A 23,438-nucleotide genomic window follows, 5' to 3' on the forward strand; every position below is an offset into this window, starting at 1 on the left:
AAATCTTTATTTTCTGTATCTGATAAATTAACCTGTAATGCCTCATATCAAGCTGAAAATGGAGAAAATATTTCAATCTAGATTGTGAATGCTAAAAAATAGATTTCAGGAATGATGTTGACTATTGAGAAAGATCTGTTTGAATAGTTACAAGTATACCATATGGATATTTGTCTACACCCCCTTTATTCATAAGCTCATGCCTGTTAATAGGCTAACTTTAAAAAAAAAAAGACTTTTTAAAAATGTTTACTTAATACTTTCATGAGAGAGAGAGAGAGAGTATGCGCATGCGTAAGTGGGGGAAGGGCAAAGAAGGAGAGAGAGAATCCCAAGCAGGCTCCCTGCTGTCAGCACAGATCCCGATGTGGGGCTTGATCTCACCAATCATGCAGTCATGACCTGAGCCAAAATCAGGAGTTGGATGCTCAACTGCCTGAGCTACCCAGGCATTGTTTTTTGTTTTTTGTTTTTTAATGCTTATTTATTTATTTTGCAATAGGGAGAGAGTTAAAATACGTATTTGAAATATTCCATTGAGACTTTTCATGGGTTGATGTGAGCCATGTGGCAGCAATTTTGTGCTAGCTACTGGAGGAATACAGTAGCTTTTCTCATTAGAAATTATGACATTATTTTCTCAATGAGGAAGTCTTCTAGAGGATAAACAAATTTCCTTAAGGATTTTACTAACTTGGATATTTAAATAATGGTGCCTGAAGTGAACTAGACCCAGATTCATGTTGAACTCCCGTGTAATTAACATGAGAGAGTCACTTAGATGCTGTAATTTCTTCTCATTATTTATGGGATAAGTCATTTATCTGAGTTAATACATACATGTGCACACCTTTGATATCACAACAAATTTAAAATATCCTATTCGGCAGTTTTGTAAAATTTGGGTAAAATAAATTTTGCCCTTTGTAGAAGCTGATGATAATGAGTGCCTTACTGTGTGGCAGGTGTTGTTGTGTCCTCATCACCTTTATATGTTTTAAATCATTTAATCTTCACAACAGCTCTGTAAAGTAGCTAGGGTTATTATCATCATTGTTGGAAAGGAAACCAAGACCCAGAAAGATTGAATAACTTTCTCAGTCTTTTAAGTTGTAAGTGGCAGAGCTAGGATTTGAACCCAGACATTCCAATTTGAAAGCCCATGCCTGTAACCGCCGTCTGCTATTCCAAAAAAATACAGGTAATCTTAGCTTTTCATTGTGTGATACATAAATCAATCCTCATAAATTAGATATTATTTACTTATTATAATATGTTCCTGCCTAAGGGCACTTCATCAGATAGATAATAGATAGGACAACAGTCTGTCCTCTTATCTGGGCTAAAGCTTTGCACCTATAATCATTTCAAATAGTAAAAATGATACTTCATGTTTCAAATACACATAAATACACTATACATATCATTTCTGTGAAGAGTCCTAGTATAACACAATTTATACATAAAACATTGCAGTGTTTACCTCTACAATGTCATTTTATCATCTGTTTGACCTATGGAAAGTGCTTATTCTAGCTAAAATAAGTAATAACTTTTTTAATTAGTAATTTTGCCTATTGCCTTTGAATTGAGAAATTCTTACAGATGATTTGAATGGCTCATTCCCCTCTCAAAATTATTCCTGAGAATATTCAGCTCTTGCCTTCTTCTCTAAATAAAATTTCTCATTGGTAGAGGAATGAATTATGCTTATGTCATTCTTTAAAAAAAAAAAAGTTTCTGCCGTAACTCGATACTTAGGGATTTGAAAAGCAAGATTCTCTCACATTTGGTTTACTTGATTCTTCTTTTCTTTCCTTTTCTGTACCCACTCTCAGAATGCCTTCTCTGTCTTTAGGAGCTCCCCACACTCACCCTGCCATAGGAATGTGGGGGTCTGAATGACAGGAGCGTGGAAATAGAGTATTGAACAAGTGGGGTCCAGTAAACTAAAATTCAACATCTGGTTTCATTTGTGATGAATACTAACAGTTACTTGGGTCCTTATGTATAACCAAATGGCTATAAATCAAGGAGTATCTGACTATATTTTTTCAGACAGTGAATCTGGAAGTGCAAGTGGAGAACAAGAAGAGGAGGGAGACAGTAGTGATGACAGCAGTGAGGACTCTTCCAGTGAGCATAAGAGTGACAGTGAAAGTGCATCAGAAGTAGGAAACAAAAGAACAGCCAAGAGGAACTCCAAAAGCAAACGGAAACGGTAATATTTTGTCAGAATTTCCTTCAGAAACCATTCTATGATATTTTCTCCCACCCAGTATAACATTTCCCTTTAATTCATAAAGTGAGTGAGAAAATAAGTGTGTGCATTTTTTCCCCAAGCAGGTACTGAATATTGTATAATTAATTAGAATACTAGTTCACATAATTATTCTACTACTTATTATGCTTAGTTTTCATTTTGAACTTGAACAAATCTTGGGGTTACATTTTGAAAATTGGTATAACCTTGGAAGGCTGAGTTAAGTGATCAAGAAGTAGGTATGAAACACTTAATTACCTTTTGTAGCAATTTTGCTGAGGGCTAAAATTAAATCCTTCAACACTTTGCCATTATGTAAGTAAGACAATTGATTTTTCTAAATAATGTTATAGTAAAAAGATTATGATCCAAATATTAGAGTCAAGGGCTGTGAAGGAAGACGGTCATAAGATATTTAAGTGTTCGCGCTTTTTAAGATTCCCATTATCAACATTATCATGTATTAAAGTGTCATTAAAATTTTGAATAATTGGGGCTAATACCTTGGATTGTATGAGTCTGTTTTCCCCACTGCTGTCAGCGAGTGGCCTCTGCAGACATGATGGCCCTTTCCCTGGGAGCCTGCTGCCCGTTCACTTGATGAGCTTGCAGCCCAGCTCAGTCGTGGCTGACAGCACTGATTGGGGCGCAGTACGCTCTCTGCTCCTTTTATTACAGACAGTAATTAAAGCAGCTCGCCCTGCCACTTCCATAACAAACACAGCATAATGCCCTAATTATGACTTTATTAATTTAAGTCAGGATTTAATGATTTTAAAAGTGATTTATATTGTTTTTCCTGTTCAGAACAAATGAAATCTGTAGGTTAAATTAATACAGGCTTTTCATCATTGCAAAGTTAAAAAGCTAGTTACCAGTAAATTCTTTTCATTAGATTAACATCTGAAACTCTAAGCAGTAAGGTAAACAGTAATTACCCATCAAAATTGAGTGCTGCATAACAAAATAACACTTTTACCTTTAAAATCTTATCTTAAAAGCTGTAAGTTAAATATATGCAGAATCATTCACTTGTTGCAGCAGAGGATTTACTTGGTTTGTAATAGCGTTTTCTTTGAGAGAAATTTTGTACTTCTGGTTTAATATCAGAATATCTATGATTACATACTTTATAAAAAGTATCTTATTTCTAGGAAGGAAAATTTTGTTCAGTGCACTCAATATCTTTTCAGATAGCAAAAGTCAATATGCTAGAAAATTTTAATCTTGTATTATATTAGTTGCATTATGTATTTTTTCCTCCAGAAATGGAGTTTTCTCTTTATGTTCTAATTTAAAAGAATTGTTTATTACACTAAAGGGAATCTCAAATACATTAAAAACCTTATATTTTTAAGTATATGTTGTAACCATTGAGTTGGGGATAATAGATTGCCATTTTTTGCTATGGGGAAAAAACAACATATTTTTTAGTCATCGAACATAATTACATGTGCTCTGAGATGTTGCCATGACTTCATTTTTAATAAACTGCAATCGTATTTCCTCTGCAAAAATCAATTCTAGGAAATATCGATTCTTCCCTTCTTTTAGCACTCTCTCTCCCCCCCATGTTTTTCGGCCTGTCTTTTAGAATTTTTTTTTAAACTTGCTTGTGTTAAGTGTATAATGATTTTTATTAAAAAGATTTTATTTTTAAGTAATCTCTACACCCAACATGGAGCTTGAATTTAGGACCCTGAGCTCAACAGTCACACGCTCTACTGACTGAGCCAGCCAGGCACCCCTGTATGATAATTTTGTAAAGCTAAGGAGCTTTAATTATCTTTAAAACCACTCTTAGTAGTCATAACAATTTATGATTAAATTTTAGTTTTACACTCCTAAATATTTTTATTTGAAGGGAGCTGGTATGGTGTAATGGGGAAAACATGGTCTTTAGATGGACTTCAAATTCCAGTCCTGCCACTCTTGGCAATGTCCTTGAGCAAGTTTCTTAACTTTCCTGAATATTATAGGATAATAATGCACCCAGTAAGAATATGTTGGAACATCTATATGAGCTAACTAATATAAAGTTTCTGAAAAAAAGAAAGATTCTTAAAAAGAATACACACACATGGAAAGAGAATTAGACCTTCAGTTTTGAGAAAATGTAGAAGACCACCAGCTATCTCTCTTTGAGAAAAGACCTTTGGGCTGCCTCACATGTTACTCCTTCTCCTTGGATAATTACCTCCCTACTCAAGACTTTCCTTTACTTAATCCTGTTTCTCAGCTTCTGTGTTCTTCCTCTAGGAAGCATTCCCTCTCTCGGTTAAGTTTGTTCAGATGCTTCTCTCCTCCAGATGTTTTCATGACACAGTGTACATTATTACTCATTACTTACCATACTTTATTGTCATTGCCGCCTTACTTCTCTATAGTCTCCAAAGGAGTGTAGACATTATAAGGGCGACACAGAGTTCTTCTGTATCTTACCAACCACTGTGATCCTTAAGCACTAACGTACTTACAACGCATGGTGGGTGGTCAGTTAATATTTATTAAATGAATGAGTAGCATCAGCATTTAGGTTTGATCATTTGGTATTTTAAAAGTTTACATTTGATTATTTGACATTTTTAGTAAGACTTAGTGCATTAGAAGGAATCTCTTTTGAACTAGTTAACATTTTCTCACGTATGTTTATGGGTCACATTTCAGAACATATGTAAATAATTTTCTTGTACAAAAAAAAATCTATAAAATGCAAGTCTGTTTTAGCAAAAGTATGTGTATGAGTTTTAAATTTATTAATGGATATTTAGCATTTCAAGACAGCGTTTTAAAATCAGTCCTAAGTATCTTTGAAGTTGTTACTATTAGCACCTAATATATATTCCTGGTAAATCAAACATTTAACTATTAATTATATTCTACTTACATCATTTAGTGTTGTTTTACGACCTTTTGCGTTTGAGGTATGTTTGACATGGTAATATCATTGATTTTGAATGGATTCTGATATATTTGGTTATAGATAATACTACCTTTATTATTATTTTATTGATATGTTCTGGAATTTTAAAACCATTTTTATTATCTTTTATATACTAAAAAGAATTGGTTCTCAGTGAAATATACTTCTCTAATAAAGGTTCTGATTTATAGGCAAAATGGACATATAGTACCAATTTGCCATTTGATTATTTATTTATTTATTTGTTTATTTATATGTTTATTTATTTTTGAGAGACAGAGATAGAGCCTGAGTGGAGGGAGGGGCAGAGAGAGAGGGAGACACAGAATCTGAAGCAGGCTTCAGGCTCCGAGCTGTCAGCACGGAGCCCCACGCGGGGCTCGAAACCACAAACCATGAATGAGATCATGACCTGAGCCGAAGTTGGACGCTCAACTGACTGAGCCACCCAGGCACCCCGCCATTTGATTTCTTTAAACTACTTAAACTTGTTTATATAAAGGATTTAAAGTTGATATTTTGAAATTTGTTATTCATAGTGATTCTGAAGATGGGGAGAACGAAAATGAAAAATCTAAAACTTCAGATTCTTCCAATGCTGATTCTAGTTCAATAGAAGAAAGTTCTTCAGATTCTGAATCAGAATCAGAATCTGAAAGTGAATCTGAATCCAGAAAAGTCACTAAGGTAAGAAAGAGATTGCACATTTGTTGTTATTGAAAGTAAGTATCCTCATAGACTTTTTCCAATTAAGAATAAGTATTTCTGAAAAAAAGTGTCTTGTTGAAAATCAAGAAACTGAGAAAGAAATGTAACATTATCACTGACAACTGAAATCAATACCATCTTCATTCATCCACACCTATGATTTTATTATTTTTTTATTAGATAATTGCTTCCTTTTTAATTCAGCCCTACAGAAGAGTTAGAAACTTTTAACCTCATCCTTTGCCACTGTAATTACAGAGCTCAATGTTATGAGTTATGGCCCTTTTTTTTTTCTGAACTAGAATGTGACAATAGAGGCTTTCATGAAGGGGAAAGTAAAAGGAAGTCACAGAAATAGTATTGAGCAAGGTGATACAAATGTATATACATAAGAAAATGAGACAAGTAATGCTTTTTAAAAATAGGTGTTAGGGGTAATAGAATACTTTTAAAGGTTTAATTAAAGGATATACATTCTTTAGTTAATAAAAAATACAGTAGCCATGTATTTAAAAACAAATGTAGGAATGACTTATGTAATAGAATGATAATGCTTTCTGATTCACATTTATAACACTGAAACTTACCTGCTTAGCAGTAAAAAGTGAAAGTATAAATTGAGGGGTGCCTTGTTGGCTCAGTCAATAGAGCATGTGACTCTTGATCTCAGGGTTGTGAGTTCGAGCCCTATGTTAGGTGTGGAGATTACTTACAAATAAAATCTTTAAAAAAGTATAAATTGAAAAATGTAATTATTAATATTAATTTCAGACCTTATACATATCTTTCTGATCTTTAATTATTACTCCTTTCCTATAAATGGATCATGTTGATCCTAGGCTTCAAATGTAGTAGTTTTTTATAAGTATATATTGTATTATTCCATATGTTGAATATGTGGGCAAAACTTTGCCTTTTATTGAATTCTGTTTTTTAACCTAATATTTTCCTCATTTATTTTTTCTATTAACTTGAATTTCTTTAATAAGTCACCTGAGTAGCCAAGGATAAAAATAAATTCATTCAAGTAGATAATTGCCTTCTCCCATCCAGAGATTTATTATTATAGAACAAGCATATTTAAAAAATAAAAAAAGAATAAGCATGTTTAAAAATTGGCTAGTTTTTGTCTTGCCTTATTGCAAATATTCTTGCATGTGGTTAAACCTATTTTAAATGTGAATTTATGTTTAAAACGTATCTATTTATAGTATATAATCTAAGATTTCTATTTTCCAAAAAGTCACATAAAATCTTTGAGATTTTTATGTTTATTACTCTGGCCTCATATAAAAATTTATCACATAGTGAGTTTGATGTCCTCCCATTTCCTACTTACATTAAATTATTCATTTCATATTTATATATTTTAAAGTTTAAGATGTTATTTAAAATAAAGGAGCTTTAGAAATTGACAGTAAGTACAACCCAGAATAAGAAATCAGTGTTTTAAAAAATGAGCACACAAGAAATCAATGAATATCGAGTGGGTAGAATTAAAGTGCATTATTCTTACGAAGTTTTGTTAAAGTTAAAAAACTGTAGGGGCGCCTGGGTGGCGCAGTCGGTTAAGCGTCCGACTTCAGCCAGGTCACGATCTCGCGGTCCATGAGTTCCAGCCCCGCGTCAGGCTCTGGGCTGATGGCTCAGAGCCTGGAGCCTGTTTCCGATTCTGTGTCCCCCTCTCTCTCTGCCCCTCCCCCGTTCATGCTCTGTCTCTCTCTGTCCCAAAAATAAATAAACGTTGAAAAAAAAAATGTTAAAAAAAAAACAAAACTGTAGACTTTAGTACCTACATAGTATTAGAAGTAGGGTTTTTTTTGTTTTGTTTTTGTTTTTTGTTTTTTGTTTTTTACAAGCAGGGTTTTAGGACTGCATTAAAAAGCCACAGAGGTAGGGGCACCTGGGTGGCTCAGTCAGTTAAACATTCATGTCTTGATCTCATAGTTGTGAGTTTAAGCCCGGTTTTGAGCTCTGTGCTGACAGTGCAGAGCCTGCTTGAGATACTCTGTCTCACTGTCTCTCAAATAAATAAATAAATATTTTTTTAAAAAATTAAAACAAAACAAAAAGCTACAGAGGTATCCCAGGTTAGCATTTCAATTTGTTTCTTTGTCATACACTTTCAGTGATCAGATTAAGTCTCTTAATAATTGAAAATATTTTCCTGTAGAACATCAGTATAAAAGTTTTAAGTATTGCGATGAGCTAAGACTCTTGAAAAATTCAGATTTTACTCACATTCTTGATAGTTTTATGTCCATGTATTTTGTGTATATGGCTTATTTTTTCCATATTTAATGCCTTTTGCTGTCTATAATAGACGATAGGATTGTTTTAATTTATCTGTTGGGATATTCTCCACCTTGAGGCCACCATAACTATTTTTTACTATTCCTTTCTGAGTAATTTGGAATATACCATGCAATTACAAGTATACCAATTTTCAGATAATGGGCAACTCTGTAATTATAGAATTCTTCCTTATACCAAGTGTTGTGGCTTCTGGTCTAGATTATGAGTAATGAAGGCAGATGGTGGGTGCTTTACCTTAATTTAGCATGTCAGTTTGTTAGTGCTGAAAATTCATACTCCTTGAATCTGCAGCTAGACTAAATCTATACTTTTAGTATTTCTCTTCTTTTTCTTTCACTTGGATAGTGTGTTTTGGTGATACTGAGCACGGATGAGGCCTTGGAGTTACCTTGATTATATAGCTTTGAGAACAATTTATTTTATGGTGTCCTATGAGGTATATAGTGTTCTACTTTTTGGAAGATACTATCTTTATGCTTCAGTTTCCTCATCTGTAAAGTAGAAATGCTAATTCCTTCTCTACTACTTTCAAGTGCTGTTATAAAAAATCTAATATGAAAGATATATATAATACTATGTAAATATATAAGAAGTATATAAAGTATAAGTAAATAAATAAAAAGTATATATAATACTATATAAATATAAAACAACAGTGTTAACATTTTTTAACGTGAACGAACATTAATTCCCTGCGAAACCAAAAATACTTGAGTTATAGAACACCAATGCAGAAAGGAACTGAAATTTTTTTAACTCTTAATGTCTCCTGTGTTTTCCTGACTTTTTATACCATTCAAGTTGTAAGTTAATGTCCAACTATGACCCCTTTCTGGAGAAGACTGAGCTGCCATCCACTGTGGGCGTCTTCTGCCTCTCTGCTATCTAATATACAATCTCTATTTACCTGCCTTTTCCTTTTAACGTAGCTCTGAGTAAGCAATTCCTACCCACTTAGCCAGGAAAAAGATTAAATTACTCTTGGCCTTGATTTGTTGATAATCATCTGCCTCTTTTGCATCTTTAATCTCTTTCTCCACAAACTAATTCTTCCTCTGCCAACCAAAGTACTCAAGTCTTTCCTGGCATCTGGCGGGTGAGGAAGTAGGAAGAGGAAGAGAGAGTGTGTGAGAGAGAGAGTTTAGAAAAATAATCTAAGTAGTCTTCGTCCACAAGCTCTTAACCCAATTATTTCTTAGTCCCTTTTAGATGGGTTTCAATTCTTATCACCTCCTACAGATACTGCTCTCTGAAAAGTCAGCCATGATCTTTCCCAAACTCAGTGACCTTCTCTTGTTTATTATATTCTCCTTCTTGATCTTTTTATATGACTGTTCCCTGACTACTTGAAACTCTTCGCATTCCTTTTCTTCTGACTTCTTTGACCTTTTAGTCCTTTGATTGCTTTACTTTTTAACCCCTATGACATTCAAGTGTGAACATTGCCCCAAAGTTAGTGCTTGGTGCACATCACTTTTTCAAAAATATTAATCAGTGTGAATCAATATATTTTTTAGTCTTTTTCTCTACATTTTTCCTGTTGTGAGACTCATTCACTCCCATGGCTTCAGCTAAAACATTTAGGTGAAATGTTTCCATAATGACATCTAAGTCCCTATAACAGCTCTAACTTTTCTTTACAAATTCAAACCAAATTTTTAGACCTCTTAGAAGCTAGTGGCTTCCCAATCCATTATAGCCAGAGGAACACTTGCTCTACCATTTAGTACTGTCATTCTTTCTGTTTTCCCACATCTGTAGCCCCAGAATTTATCTCTGACTCCTCCTTTATCCTGTATGTTTACACAGTTGCCAAGTCTTGGAGATTCTCTGTATTATTTCTCATATCTATTTCTTCCTTTCCTGCTACACCATACTAGATCGGCTCTTCATTACCTTACTCATAGACCATTGCCATTGGTCATCCTCAGACACTTGCCCAACCCAGTGCTTTTATACAGCTGCCAGATTAATGTTAAAGTTACCCATAATGGTGCCCCATTATCATCTTGGTTCGGTAAAAACTCTGCAGGCTAGCATGTCCAGACCTACCCTTCCAGTCTCAATTGTCTTTGTGGTCTCTATATACTAATCCCAAGAGACTACATATTTGTAGTTCTCTTAATATACTGTATGCTTTCCCATTTCTGTCCTTTGTTTTTCCTTTTGTACTATTTCTCTTATTATAGAAAATACAAGCTGAGGAGAAAGTGGGTTTATATCAAAGAATGGTCCTTCCACTTCTCCTAGTTGGGAATGACTGCTTGGAATGAAATATGTTACTGATGAGAAAATATTACTCAGTGAATGGTGTAAAGATAGTCAAAAGAGTGAGAGCCGCTGCTGAATTCTTTGTTCTTGAAGTGTTTGTCATTGAACACCGTTTTCCAGCATATCCATAAGATATAAAACTATATATAGTCATACATTCTGGTATTATGTTTGTTATTGATTGGAAGATGTCCTCATTTTATTTTTTATTATTTTTTTTTTTAATTTTTTTCAACATTTATTTATTTTTGGGACAGAGAGAGACAGAGCATGAACGGGGGAGGGGCAGAGAGAGAGGGAGACACAGAATTGGAAACAGGCTCCAGGCTCTGAGCCATCAGGCCAGAGCCTGACGCGGGGCTCGAACTCACGGACCGCGAGATGGTGACCTGGCTGAAGTCGGACGCTTAACCGACTGCGCCACCCAGGCGCCCCAGATGTCCTCATTTTAGATCAGATATTGTCAGTAATGACCAAAGAAAATTATCTTGTTCTTCAGTGACAATTATTTTGATGGGCAAGCATATTTTTATTGGTAGGTGTTCTTTTCTGAAATGTATTTGATAGAGAAATATTTTAATTTAAGTCTGACTCTTTTTATGAAATGATTCTTTTGCTCCAAATAATGCCTATAACAAAATTACTTTTAGTAGTTTTATAAATTTTAAGTGACTGCCCATGGTTTACACAGTGTAAAGGGAACCATTTTTTTTTTAACAAAGAAGAATGGGAAGAGAAAGCAATAATGTAAAATGAATTTTATCAGAAAGAGATTCACATTTATATCGCTTTATCCTATTTTTTACCTCTATAATTGAGTTATACTCCGCTTGTAGTTACAATTGTGTGTTAATCACATGGTCACACTTTCACTTAAAATACTTTTTTTTTTTAAGTTACCAGGCTTTTTGGGGCACCTGGGTGGCTCATTCGGTTGAGCGTCCGACTTTAGCTTTTAACTCATGATCTCACGGTCCATGAGTTCAAGCCCTGCTTCTGGCTTTGTGCTGACAGCTCAGAGCCTGGAGCCGGCTTTGGATTCTGTGTCTCCCTCTCTCTCTGCCCCTCCCCCATTCATGCTCTGTCTCTCTTTGTCTCAAAAATAAATAAACATTAAAAAAATTTTTTTTCTTAAGTTACCAGGCTTTTGAGTTGTTTTAACTGAATCTATGCTTTGATGTTTTTAAAACAAGGCTATGTATTAGTGTGTTCCTATATACTATAGTTATTTCCACATCAGCTTGTTAGTTCATTCTTCATGCCTTAACTGATATAATAGTTGGATTATATCATCAGTGTCTGTGTACCAACTGCTAAAGATTTAAATAAGCTTTTATTTAAATGATAAAAATTTAATATTTTAATGATAAAAATTTTAAATCATGATTGTAATTTATTGTGTATAACTTCTGTGTATTTTCTTTGTAAATATATTAACATTTTAATTATATAAACTGTATAAAGCATAATTTATCAATGAAAGTAAATATATGTAACATACTTGCACTTAACATTCCATATTAAGAGCTTTTCATATTTGAAAATTATCTGAATCAAAATTGCAATTAATATATGTACTAACTGAAGAAAAACAAAACTATATATACATAGCATTGTTTGAGATGCTGTCAGTTATCTTTATTACAGGTTACGTGGATCTGATAAAACTTTGCTAGTCTGTTTTTGGGAGGGATTAAATATCTTAAGTGCTCTACAGACCAGCCACTGTTACTATAACTATGTCCAGACATTACCAGACATTAGTAAATGTTAAGATATGCCTTAGTAAAAGATCTACCATATGAAAGATTCTTGGGGATAAAGTAAAACTGGCCTGATTTCTGATTGGTTTTTTGCCCTATTTGAGAAATAGAAAACAAGTTTTACTTGTGTTTTTACAAGTATTTATGTATGTAGCAATTATAGAACTTCTGTGAATATTGTACAATATTATAGAACATTTCAAAGCCTTGCCTCTTTCAATTTATGTTGTTCCTAGTTTAGTTTATATTTTAAGTTCTTCAGAACAGAAATATCATTTCGCTTTACTTGAAATCTTTAAATCAAAGTGAAGATCATTAAATTTTCTTATTGAAGTAAATACAATCTAATAGGGAAGATTGGTTTAACAGTTTAGACTTCTTTTCACTTAAAAGAATTCTTAATTTACTGGCAGTGTACTTTTGTTTTAAAGGCCAGTGTTAAGTGTGAGCCTCAAATTTCTTAAATCAAATTTGTTAGATGACTTGAAGGCAAGAGAATCATTATATTGTCCTTGGTTGGTAATTCTAACTGAAAATATTTCATGCAAATATCTTGCCCTGCGAGGCTAGAAATTAGCCTTGAATTTTTGTTGATTTCAAAGTACAATATGAGTTTGACAAACTTTATATACCACTTATCCTGTTTTACAGTTTTTAAATTTCAATCTTCTTTACAGTGGTTTCCTCTTAGGAAGCATGCTTGGCGCTTGTTGTTTCAGATCTTTTTTCTACTTGCTTTTTGTTTTTTAATCAGCATGAAATGAACATGCATAATACATGAAAAAATCTTTACAGATATATTACTATATATTTTTATTTGTATTATTTGAGCTTAATAAGTATTTCCAGGATCTTTTTTTTTATTATTTGAAATGAAATATATTAAGTAGAAATCAGTTTCTTAACCCTGTGACTTTGTATTTTATTTTGACAATGTTGACGTGTTGAGGTGTATAATCGAATACCATAGAAACAAAATGGAGATTTGAGGGTGATGAATTGATAACTAGGTATTTTTGTAGTGAGATTTTAAGATCAGTTACTGTTGTCCTTATAAAAGTCTAATACAGTCACTCAGCTGTTAAAAACCTAATCCTCTATTTAAAAAAAATATACAAAAACAAATTGTCTATCTTTCTGCCTGATCTCTTCTCAAGTACTAACACAATGGAAACAGTGGGTGATCTGTCAGTGTGTTTGGTTTGTCAATGATGGTTTTGTATAAATATTGGGAGGGTAAGAAATAAAATTCACACAGTAAAATATGATTTCATCTGCCTTTTCTCTGCAGCTCCATGGCTCATGCTGCGGTGTGAAATTCTCATTTTACACACTTTGCAGGCGGAGCACATGAATTATGCATTGAGCAAGAAAAATCTCCTGCCTCAAGTCCTATATGCATTTACCCAGGTTCTGTCTCTATTACCAAGATGAATTGCAAATGGAGAAATGTTTGATGGAATAGGGCTCTTAACTTCTTTGTTTAGAATTCAGATTTTTATTTTTATAGTAGATCCTTTAAGTATGAAAATGTTTTGAACTTACTATGGATTTTTTAAAATGAAAAATGAAATATAAGAGAGGAATGCCAAACACATCACAAAGCTTTTTATAGCCTTGATTTGGAATGCAAGGCTTTTTCAATTCAGTAGAAATGACCGTTATCTATTGCTAATGTTGTATTTCAGTCACCGGTTATTTGCTGTTCTCAGAAAGTCAATGAAATTCTGTTCTTTTGAGAGCCTTTTTTCTTCCTGTTTTAGACTTCTAATAAGAGATTATGTCAATTTCACATGCAGCTCTGTCCTATGCTGTATGTGACCTGATGTGTACTTAATAGATACTGTTACACACTCTTTGCCGTGAAGTAGAAAATAAGGTATAGACTTGTTTCCAGTCTTAACTTTATCTTGATTTGATAGGTTTCTAATTTTTCAGGTAGTAAGGTTACAGTTCCATAAAGACAATCATGCACCATCGTGGATTATAGGAGAAGCTATACACATTGTACTCAGCATAGTATTTTGATAAGTCACATGGTGTTAAGCTCTTTTTGTTATGTTCTTTCTCCACAGGAATGATATTCTAGTTGAGATGGCATTTTCATTCTGAACCTGTTTTTGTTTATTTCCACTTTAAATTCCAGCTTCAAAACTAACATTTCTTCTGTTTTTTCCCCCAACCCTGGAAATTGTTATTCGTTTGAAGTGTGAAGGGAAGGACAAATATTTTTTGCCATTTTAAAAATAATGAGTGAAAATTAAAACCCATCTAGATAATTTAAAGTTTTCATTGGCAGAAATAATTATTCTCATAAAGGAAACCAGTGCTGATGTTTTTAGTTAGTGTTTTAATGTGTATTCTTGTCTGATACTTGAAAATAATTTGTTTCGAGTTTTGGCATAAGGAGAAAACTAGCATTGCTTAAGATCATTTTAAAATGTTACCTAACATACAGTTTGATGTATTGCACTGTGTAAGAGTTCTAGCATGGTATAGATGTTAAATGATGGTAGTGTACTTTTTGCTTTAGTGATACCTTTCTATGGTTGGAGGAATACTTCAAAAAACTTGTAGAGGAGCTTGAGTGGCTCAGTCGGTTAAGTGTCCCACTCTTGATTTCGGCTTAGGTCATGATCTCACAGTTGTGAGATCGAGCTCTCAGTAGGGCTCCATGCTCAGCTTAAGATTTTGTCTCTTTCTCCTTCTGCTCCTGCCCTGCCCTGCCCACGCCCTCTATCTCTCTCAAAAAAACAAAAAACAAAAAACTTCTAATAATTCATACAGATAAGCTGTAAACTCTTTTGTTAGATTATAAGTTACCTGGGGGTGCCTGGGTGGCACAGCTGGCTGAGCATCCGACTATTGATTTTGGCTCAGATCATGATCTTGCAGTTCATGAGTTCGTGCCCCACGTCGGGCTCTGTGCTGATGGCGCGGAGCCTGCTTGGGATTCTGTCTCTCCTTCTTTTGCCCCTCCCCACTTGTGCTCTCTCTCACTCTCTCTCTCTCTCTCTCTCTCTCTCTCTCAAAATAAATAAATAAACTTAAAAAAAAAAAAGAAGTGATTAAAAAAAAGGATTATAAGTTACCTGAAGGCAAGGACTAGGTCTGTCTTGGCTTATTACTTCCTTTTCTTAGCAAAGAATCTGATATATGTTTAAAACTCTGTATATGTCTTTTGGATGAATGAATGATTGAGTAAATGAACAAAAACATTTTAGCAAAAACTTAAGTTTTAATTTGAGAAAATTTAATGTAAAAAGTATAGATTTTAAAGATAAGTAACTTTGATCCAAATACATCTATTTAGCAACCTAATCTTTGTTGGTCTTTAATTGTTTATAATGCTATTCATTACTGTACTTGTGTGTGTGTGTTATATTTATTATAAATTTTATATATTTTATATATATATATTATACATATATGTATATATAATACACACACACACACACGTGTGTGTGTGTGTGTGTGTGTGTGTGTGTGTAACACATCTTTTCTGAATCTTTGACCAAACTGTGAATACGCAGGCTTAGAGATACTGTTTACTAATGCACGGTTGTTCATATTTCAAAAATATAGATAGATTAAATAAGCAGATCTGAGGTGGAGGAAACCCTACATATGTGCAGATATGTTTTGAAATACTTATTTTCCCCAAAGGAAAACAGTAAAGAAAGTAAATGAATACTTTTCTTCCCTAAAGAGCAAGTGCCTGAAAATGTCATTTGTAGATTTTACTGAATACCTTTGGCTGAAGAAGTCTGATGCAACTCACTGTTCAAATACAAAGTACCTAGTACAATGTCTGTCACAGACTACATCTTAGAAAAGCTAATCTATCACAAGCCTCTTGACAATTTCAGACCTAAGCTTATATTGTTTGAGAAATTCTTTTTCTTAAATTAACTTGTTTAAAAATTATTTCCAACATGTTTGTAGACTTTTTACCAAAGAGCCACTTTATATTTTTATATTAGCCAAGGTTGTTGGGTCACAAATTTACCTTCAAATTTTCTTCTTTCTTCTTACCTTTATAATCTATATTTATTTGTTTGTTTGTTTGTTTATTTATTTATTTATTTATTTATTTATTGGACCTTTATAATCTTTAAACAGACTATTCTAAGGTGATAGTTTGCATGGTGGAGAAGAAATACTGTATGCTAACTGAAATAAAAATTTTGATTAAAAAATACAGTCCATGTTAAAAACTGAGAACAAACTGAGGGTTGATGGAGGGTGGGAGGGAGGGGAGGGTGGGTGATGGGTATTGAGGAGGGCACCTTTTGGGATGAGCACTGGGTGTTGTATGGAAACCAATTTGACAATAAATTTCATATATTGAAAAAAAAAGAAAAAAAAGGTTGAAAGAAAAAAATTAAAATAAATAAAAAATACAGTCCATATAACCATAGAGAAAGCTTAATTTGATTGATTTTTTTCTTGGAAGACTAAGCAGAAGAAAAATTGTTTGTTTTGAAACATTAAGAACTACTTCATTGATTTTTTTATAAGAACATATAGTAATTAAATTATTTATTTTATAGGAGAAAGAAAACAAAACAAAACAAAATATAAATCCTCTTACCAAAGATGTTTCACTTCTAGATCTGGATGATTGTAAGTATTAAAATTTCAATTTTTTCTTTTGTTTAGTAGTAGTATTTACTTTTATACTTTTATGTGTCTCAAAATATGTTAACTTCTATTATGAAAGATTTATAGATGAATAGACCAAGAAAGTTTGAGAAATTAGTTCTATTAGTGTCTTTCATCTAATCAGGTTATCAGTTTTATATCAAATGAATAAATATAATTGATCAAATAAAAGTACACCAAATTCTTTTTAAGATCTTTTACTTTAATAATTTATACTTGCTTTAGTAAATAATTATCCATATCTCACAACTTCTACGTTGTTAATTATAGAGATTGAAACATCTCACTTAAGGAAGTAGAGAATGAGGAAAATAACTGGAAATGTAAAAGACACCACGATGTTCTACTTGGTGCACTTTTGGTAGGAATAGAAATAGATAATGAAGATTTTGGAGGCTGGTGTTGCTATATTTATCAATATTATAACTGTACAATATCTTTGTCCTACCAAATCCACTTCTAAGAATTGAGAATCTTACTCATATACTCACCCAAGTGTGCAAAGGTATATTCATCATCTTTTAAATATCCTTGCATTGCGAGAAAGAGATAATGGAACTAACTAACTTTATTGGTATGTAGATTTTATACAGAAAAAAGAGAAACAGCAAGTAAAATACTATAAATATTAAATTACTGTCATTTTGCATTATAGTTTTTTCATGCTAAAGGGAAGTTATGTGTTTAGATTGTCTCATTTTGTCATAAATAGGACTGTTCTATTTATATTGTTTACCTGGCCTATCTTCAGTAGTCATGGCAAATTCTTAATATAGAGAAATTATAGAGAAATACTTAGCATAAAGAAAGTAAAAATAAAGTTGGAGCCTATGAAAAATTATACTCCAAAAAGCTTGGAAAACTAAAAGAAGTGGATTCCAAGAAATACAACCTTCTAAGACAGAATCATGAAGAAATTGAAAATCTTAGTGGACTGATTACAAGTGATGAAATTGAATCAGTAATTTTAAAACTCCACAAAATGAAAGTCCAGGACCAGACGGCTTCACAAATAAATTCTGCCAAACATTTAAACAAGAGTTAGTATCTGTACTCAAATTATTCGAAAAAATTGAAGAGGAATGAATGCTACCAAACATACTTTACGAGGCCAGGATAACCCTTATACCAAAACCAGAGACACCCTAAATATAAAATTACAGGCCAATATCCATAATGAACATAAAGGCAAAAATCCTTAACAAAATATTAGCAAGCTGAATTCAACAATACATTAAAAGGATCGTGCACCATGATCAAATTGGATACAAGGATGGTTTTATATCTGCAAATCAGTACACATGATACACCACATTAACAAAAAGGAAAAAATCATATGATCATCTCAATAGATGCTGAAAAAGCATTTGGCAAAATTCAGCATCCATTTATGATTAAAAATTCTCAATAAAGTGAGTATAGAAGGAATGTACCCCAACATAAAAAAGGCTATATGTAACAAACCCACCGCTAACAACATATTCAACTTTGAAAAGCTTAAAGCTTTTCTTCTAAGATGGGATCAAGACAAGAATGCCCATTCTTCCCACTTTTATTCATCATAGTACTGGAAGCCCTAGCCACAGCAGTCGGGAAACAAGAAGTCATCCAAATTTGAAAGGAATAAGTAAAACTATTTGCAGATGACAGGATATTATGTATAGAAAACCCTAAAGACTTCACCAAAAAACTATTAGACCTAATAAATGAATTGAGTAAAATCAGTGGATATGAAATTAGGATATAGAAATTCATTGCATTTCTATACACTAATAGCAGACTGTCAGAAAAAGAAATTAAGAAAGCAATCCCATTTATGATTGCATCAAAAAGAATAAAATACCTAGGAATGAATTTATCCTAGGAATTGAAAGACCTGTATTCTGAAAACTATAAGACACTGGTAAAAGCAATTGAAGATGACCCAAATAAAGAAAAAGATACACCATGCTCATGGGTTGGAAGAATTTATAGTGTTAAAATGTCCATACTACCAAAAGTAATCTGCCGATTAAGTAAACTCCCCATCAAAATACCAATGACATTTTTCACAGAACTAGAACAAAGAATCCTAAAATTTTTATGGAACCACAAAGGGCCCCAAATTGCCAAAGCAATCTTGAAAAAGAACAAAGCTTGGAGGTACCACACTCCCTGATTTCAAACTATACTATAGAACTATAGTAATCAAAATAGTGCGATGCTGGTATGAAAACAGATACGTAGGCCAATAAAATAAAATATAGAGCCCAGAAATAAACCCTCACATATATGGCCAGTTAATCTGGGACAAAGGAGGCATGAGTATACAATGGGGTAAGACAGTCTCTTTAATAAATGTTGTTGGGAAAACTGGACAGCTACGTGCTAAAGAATGAAACTGGACCATTGTCTTATACCATATACAAAGTAAATTCACAGTGGATTTAAGACTTGAATGTAAGACCTGAAACCATAAAATTCCTAAAAGAAAACATAGGCAGTAAGCTCTTTGACAATAGTCTTGGTATGTTTTTTGAACCAGTCTCCTCAGACAAGGGCAACAAGAGCTAAAATAAATAAGTGGGATTACATCAAACAAAGAAGCTTTTGCATAGTGAAAGAAACCATCAACAAAACTAAAAGACATCCTATTGAATGGGAGAAGATATTTGCAAATCATGCATCCAATGAGAGGTTAATACCTAAAATATATCAAGAAGGCACCCAACTTAGTGTTAAAGAAACAACCTTATTAAAAAATGGGCAGAGGGTTTGAATGGACATTTTTCCAAAGAAGGCATACAGTTGGCCAACAGACATATGAAAAGATGTTCACCATCACTTATTAGGGAAATGCAAATCAAAACTACAACGAGATACCACCTGACACCTGTCAGAATGGCTAAAATAAAAAACACAAGAAACAAGCGTTGGTGAGTATGTGGGGAAAAAAGAACCTATGTGCACTGTTGGTGAGAATGCAAGCTGGTGCAAACACTGTGGAAAACAGTGTGGAGGTTCCTCCAAAAGTTAAAAACAGAACTACCCTACGATCCAGCAGTCACACTGCTGATTATTTTAGCCAAAGAATACAAAAACAGTAGTTCAAAGGGATACATGCACCCCAGTGCTTATAGCAGCATTATTTATAATAGTCAAGATATAGAAGCAGCTCATGTCCATTGACTGATGAGTGGATAAAGATGTGAATGGAATATTATTCAGACATAAAAAAGAATGGAATTTAGCCATTTGCATTGACATGGATGGAGCTAGAGAGAATAATGCTAAGTGAAATAAGTCAGTCAGAGAAAGACAAATACCATGTGTTTTCAGTCATAATGTAGAATTTGAAAAACAAAACAGGAGTGCCTGGGTGGCTTATAGTTCGTTAAGTGGCCAACTCTTGATTTCGGTCAGGTCATAATCTCACAGTCTGTGAGTTTGAGCCGCATGTCAGGCTCTACGCTGACGGTGCAGACCCTGCTTGGGATTCTCTCTTTCCCTTTCTCTCTCTGCCCTTACCCGGCTTGTGCTATCTCTCTCAAAAGGAAACAGATAAACATTTAAAAACAAACAAACATATAAATAAATAACAAAACAAGCTAGCAAAGGCCAAAAAAGAAAAAAGAAAGAAAAGAAGAAAAGAAAAGAAAGAGAGACAAATGAAGAAACAGACTCTTAACTATAGAGAACAAACAGGTTGTTCCACAGGGGAGGTGAGTGGGGGGATGTGTGAAATAGTTGATGGGGATTAAGGAGTGCCTTTGTGATGAGTACCAGATGATTAAAATTAAAACTTAAAAAAAAAAAGAATAAAGTCATTGGCTTCAAGGAAAACAAGCAAATGAACAACAGTAACAAAAAACCCACAATAAGATATTACTTCATACTTTTCAGATTAGCTATTATCAAAAAGACAAAAAGTAACAAGTATTGTTGATAAAGTAGAGACATGGGAACCCTCAGACACTGTTGGTGGGAATGTAAATTGGTGCAACCACTATGGAAAACAGTATGGAGATTTCTCAAAAAATTAAAAATAGAAATACCATGCGATCTAGCAATCCTGCTTCTGGGCTATTTGTCTACAGATACATGTACCTCTGTGTTCACTGCAGCATTATTTGCAATAGCCAAGATATGGAAACAACTCTCTATTGATAGATAAATGGACAAAGATGTGGTGCACACACACACGCACACACACACACACACACACACACACGCATACATATATGGTGAGATGTGGTATGTGTATATATGATGTGTATACGCACACACAGCCATATTACTCATCTATAAAAAAGAATGGAATCTTGCCATTTGCAACAACATGGGTGGACCTAGAGGCTATTATGCTAAGTGAAATAAATGAAAGATGAATACTGTATGACTTCATTTATATGTGGAATATAAAAAACAAAACAAATGAATTAACAGTACAGAAACAGATTCATAGGGTCAGAAAACAAAATGTTAGTTCCCAGAGTAGGGAGGATTTAGGGGACAGGCAAAATAGGTAAAGGGGATAAAGAGGTACAAACTTAACAGTTATATAAATAAGTCATAAGGATATAAGGTTCAGCATAGGGAATATAGTCAATAATAACAAAGTTGTAACAACTTTGTATAGTGGCAGGTAGTAACTAGAGTTATTGTGGGGGTTATTCTTTAATGTATAAACACCCAATCACTGTGATATACACCTGAGTAAAATAAAGTTAGACCCAAATTTGCATCATTTCACTATTGGCAAAGATTTATGAGTTAATACCACTTTTTACTTATTGGCGAAGATTTTAAAGCAGCATCCAGTGTTGATAAGGTTTGGAGAAACAGGCACCCTACGTATGTTTTTGATAGGAATAAAAGTAGGTGAAACTTTTGGAGTCATTTTCGCAGTATTTGTCAAAACTTAAATTGCACACACCCGTTGAACTAGCAGTTCTTTTGTAGGAAAATCAGATCCTCCTTCTTTCTTGTTTTAGACACTTTAATTTAATGGCTTAATTTTGCAGTTAAAATGTGTATTTCTAGGTGTCTAAGACCTTTAGGTGATCTGACTCATGTCTACCTCTTACCTACTATGCGCCTCTGCATTTCTGAAATACACCAGTCTCATTCCTGCCAAGGGCCTTCGTACTGCTGTTACCAAAGAACACTTCTTTAGATTTTCTTATGGCAGACTGCATCTTATCTTTCAAATCCCGGATCAAAAGTTACCTTCTCTTCCACAGCTTTATGAATCAGCTTCGATTGTCTTGGGAGCATTTTTCACCATCTGAAATTATCGCAAATATTTGTAGTACTTTGTTTATTGTCTGTCTTGCCCAACTAGGATACAAATTCCATGAGAATGGGAACCTTGTCTTTCTTACTCGCTGGTGTTCCTAGTACCTAGAATGGCACCTGGCAGATAGTGAGCACCCATTAAATATTTGCCAAGTTAATAAAACATGCAAAGGTATATGTAAAAACTTCACTGCAGCATTATTTATTACAGTGAAATCCAAAGTCAAAATATCTACCAGTAGGATGATACAACTTATTAACGAAAATGAAGCAAATCCTTGTGTGCTAATTATATATCCAAATTATTGTAAGTTAAAAAAAAGTACATGTAGATCATAATTCCACTTCTGTAAAAAAAGAGTAAAAGAGGAACTGTATCCAGCACACGAGCACAGATATGATTGTACTTGCTCTTTTTCCAGAAGGCTGCAGAATAAACAGTAAGGGTTAGCTCTGGCCCCTTTGAGATATAGGACTAAACTAGGAACAGAGGGGAGAGAGAGACTTATTTTATATTTTATGTCTTCCTGCCACAATGAACATTTTACATGAATATGGAACTTTTACAATTTAAAAAGTTTAAAATTGTGGAAGAATAATAGTCAAGTGTATTTAAGAAGAAATTAAGGGTAAATGTTACAAGGTGCTGGAGTGCAGAAAATACACTTTATATTACACTCCGGATTTCCTGGCAGCTAAGGAAAAATTGAAATCTGTAAAATGATACAGTTTTTATTATTTGATTCTTTTTAAATTATGTTTTCATATGTAGCAGCTAAAGTTTTCTTAAACACTTAAGTTTTAAGAATTTAAACATGAGATGTTTTTTAATTTTAAGGAAATTTCACCCTAACTTACATTTTAACTCAACATAGGATATATTTCTGGGTTTTTTTTAATACCTGAGAACTATTTCTTTTTTTTTTTTTTAATGTTTTAATTTTATTTTTGAGAGAGAGACAGAGTGCAAGCGGGAGAGGGGCAGAGAGAAAGGGAGACAGAACCTGAAACAGGCTCTCGGCTCTGAGCTGTCAGCACAGAGCCCGACGCAGGGCTTGAACCTCACGGACTGCGAGATCATGAACTGAACCAAAGTCAGATGCCCAACCGACTGAGCCACCCAGCCCCTCCCCTGAGAACTATTTCTTTACAAATCTTTTATTTTGCATTTGTCAGAAATAACAATCAGAGCTTCTCTTTTTAACAAGTCAGGTCAGCAAGCATTTGCAGATTGTCTGCTAAGTGTTAAGGG

General features: G+C 33.6%; 1 protein-coding gene across 5 annotated transcripts in view; it reads left to right on the top strand.

Moving 5' to 3' along the window:
* The window catches only part of AP3B1 (adaptor related protein complex 3 subunit beta 1), a 267,105-nt gene that overhangs the window by 170,171 nt on the left and 73,496 nt on the right, over window positions 1–23,438 (top strand). For all 5 annotated transcript variants that reach the window (XR_015248393.1, XM_086698262.1, XM_086698234.1 and 2 more), the window contains exons 19-21: window positions 2,059–2,221; window positions 5,726–5,873; window positions 16,798–16,870. Coding sequence is in view for 4 of the 5 variants with exons in the window: in XM_086698262.1 (XP_086554388.1) it covers window positions 2,059–2,221; window positions 5,726–5,873; window positions 16,798–16,870 (384 nt within the window). In the remaining variant the exon portion in view is untranslated. The remainder of the gene's footprint in view (window positions 1–2,058; window positions 2,222–5,725; window positions 5,874–16,797; window positions 16,871–23,438) is intronic.

Source organism: Puma concolor, chromosome A1 (assembly GCF_028749965.1).
Source record: "Puma concolor isolate L17-30 chromosome A1, mPumCon1.1.hap2, whole genome shotgun sequence".
NCBI lineage: Eukaryota > Metazoa > Chordata > Mammalia > Carnivora > Felidae > Puma > Puma concolor.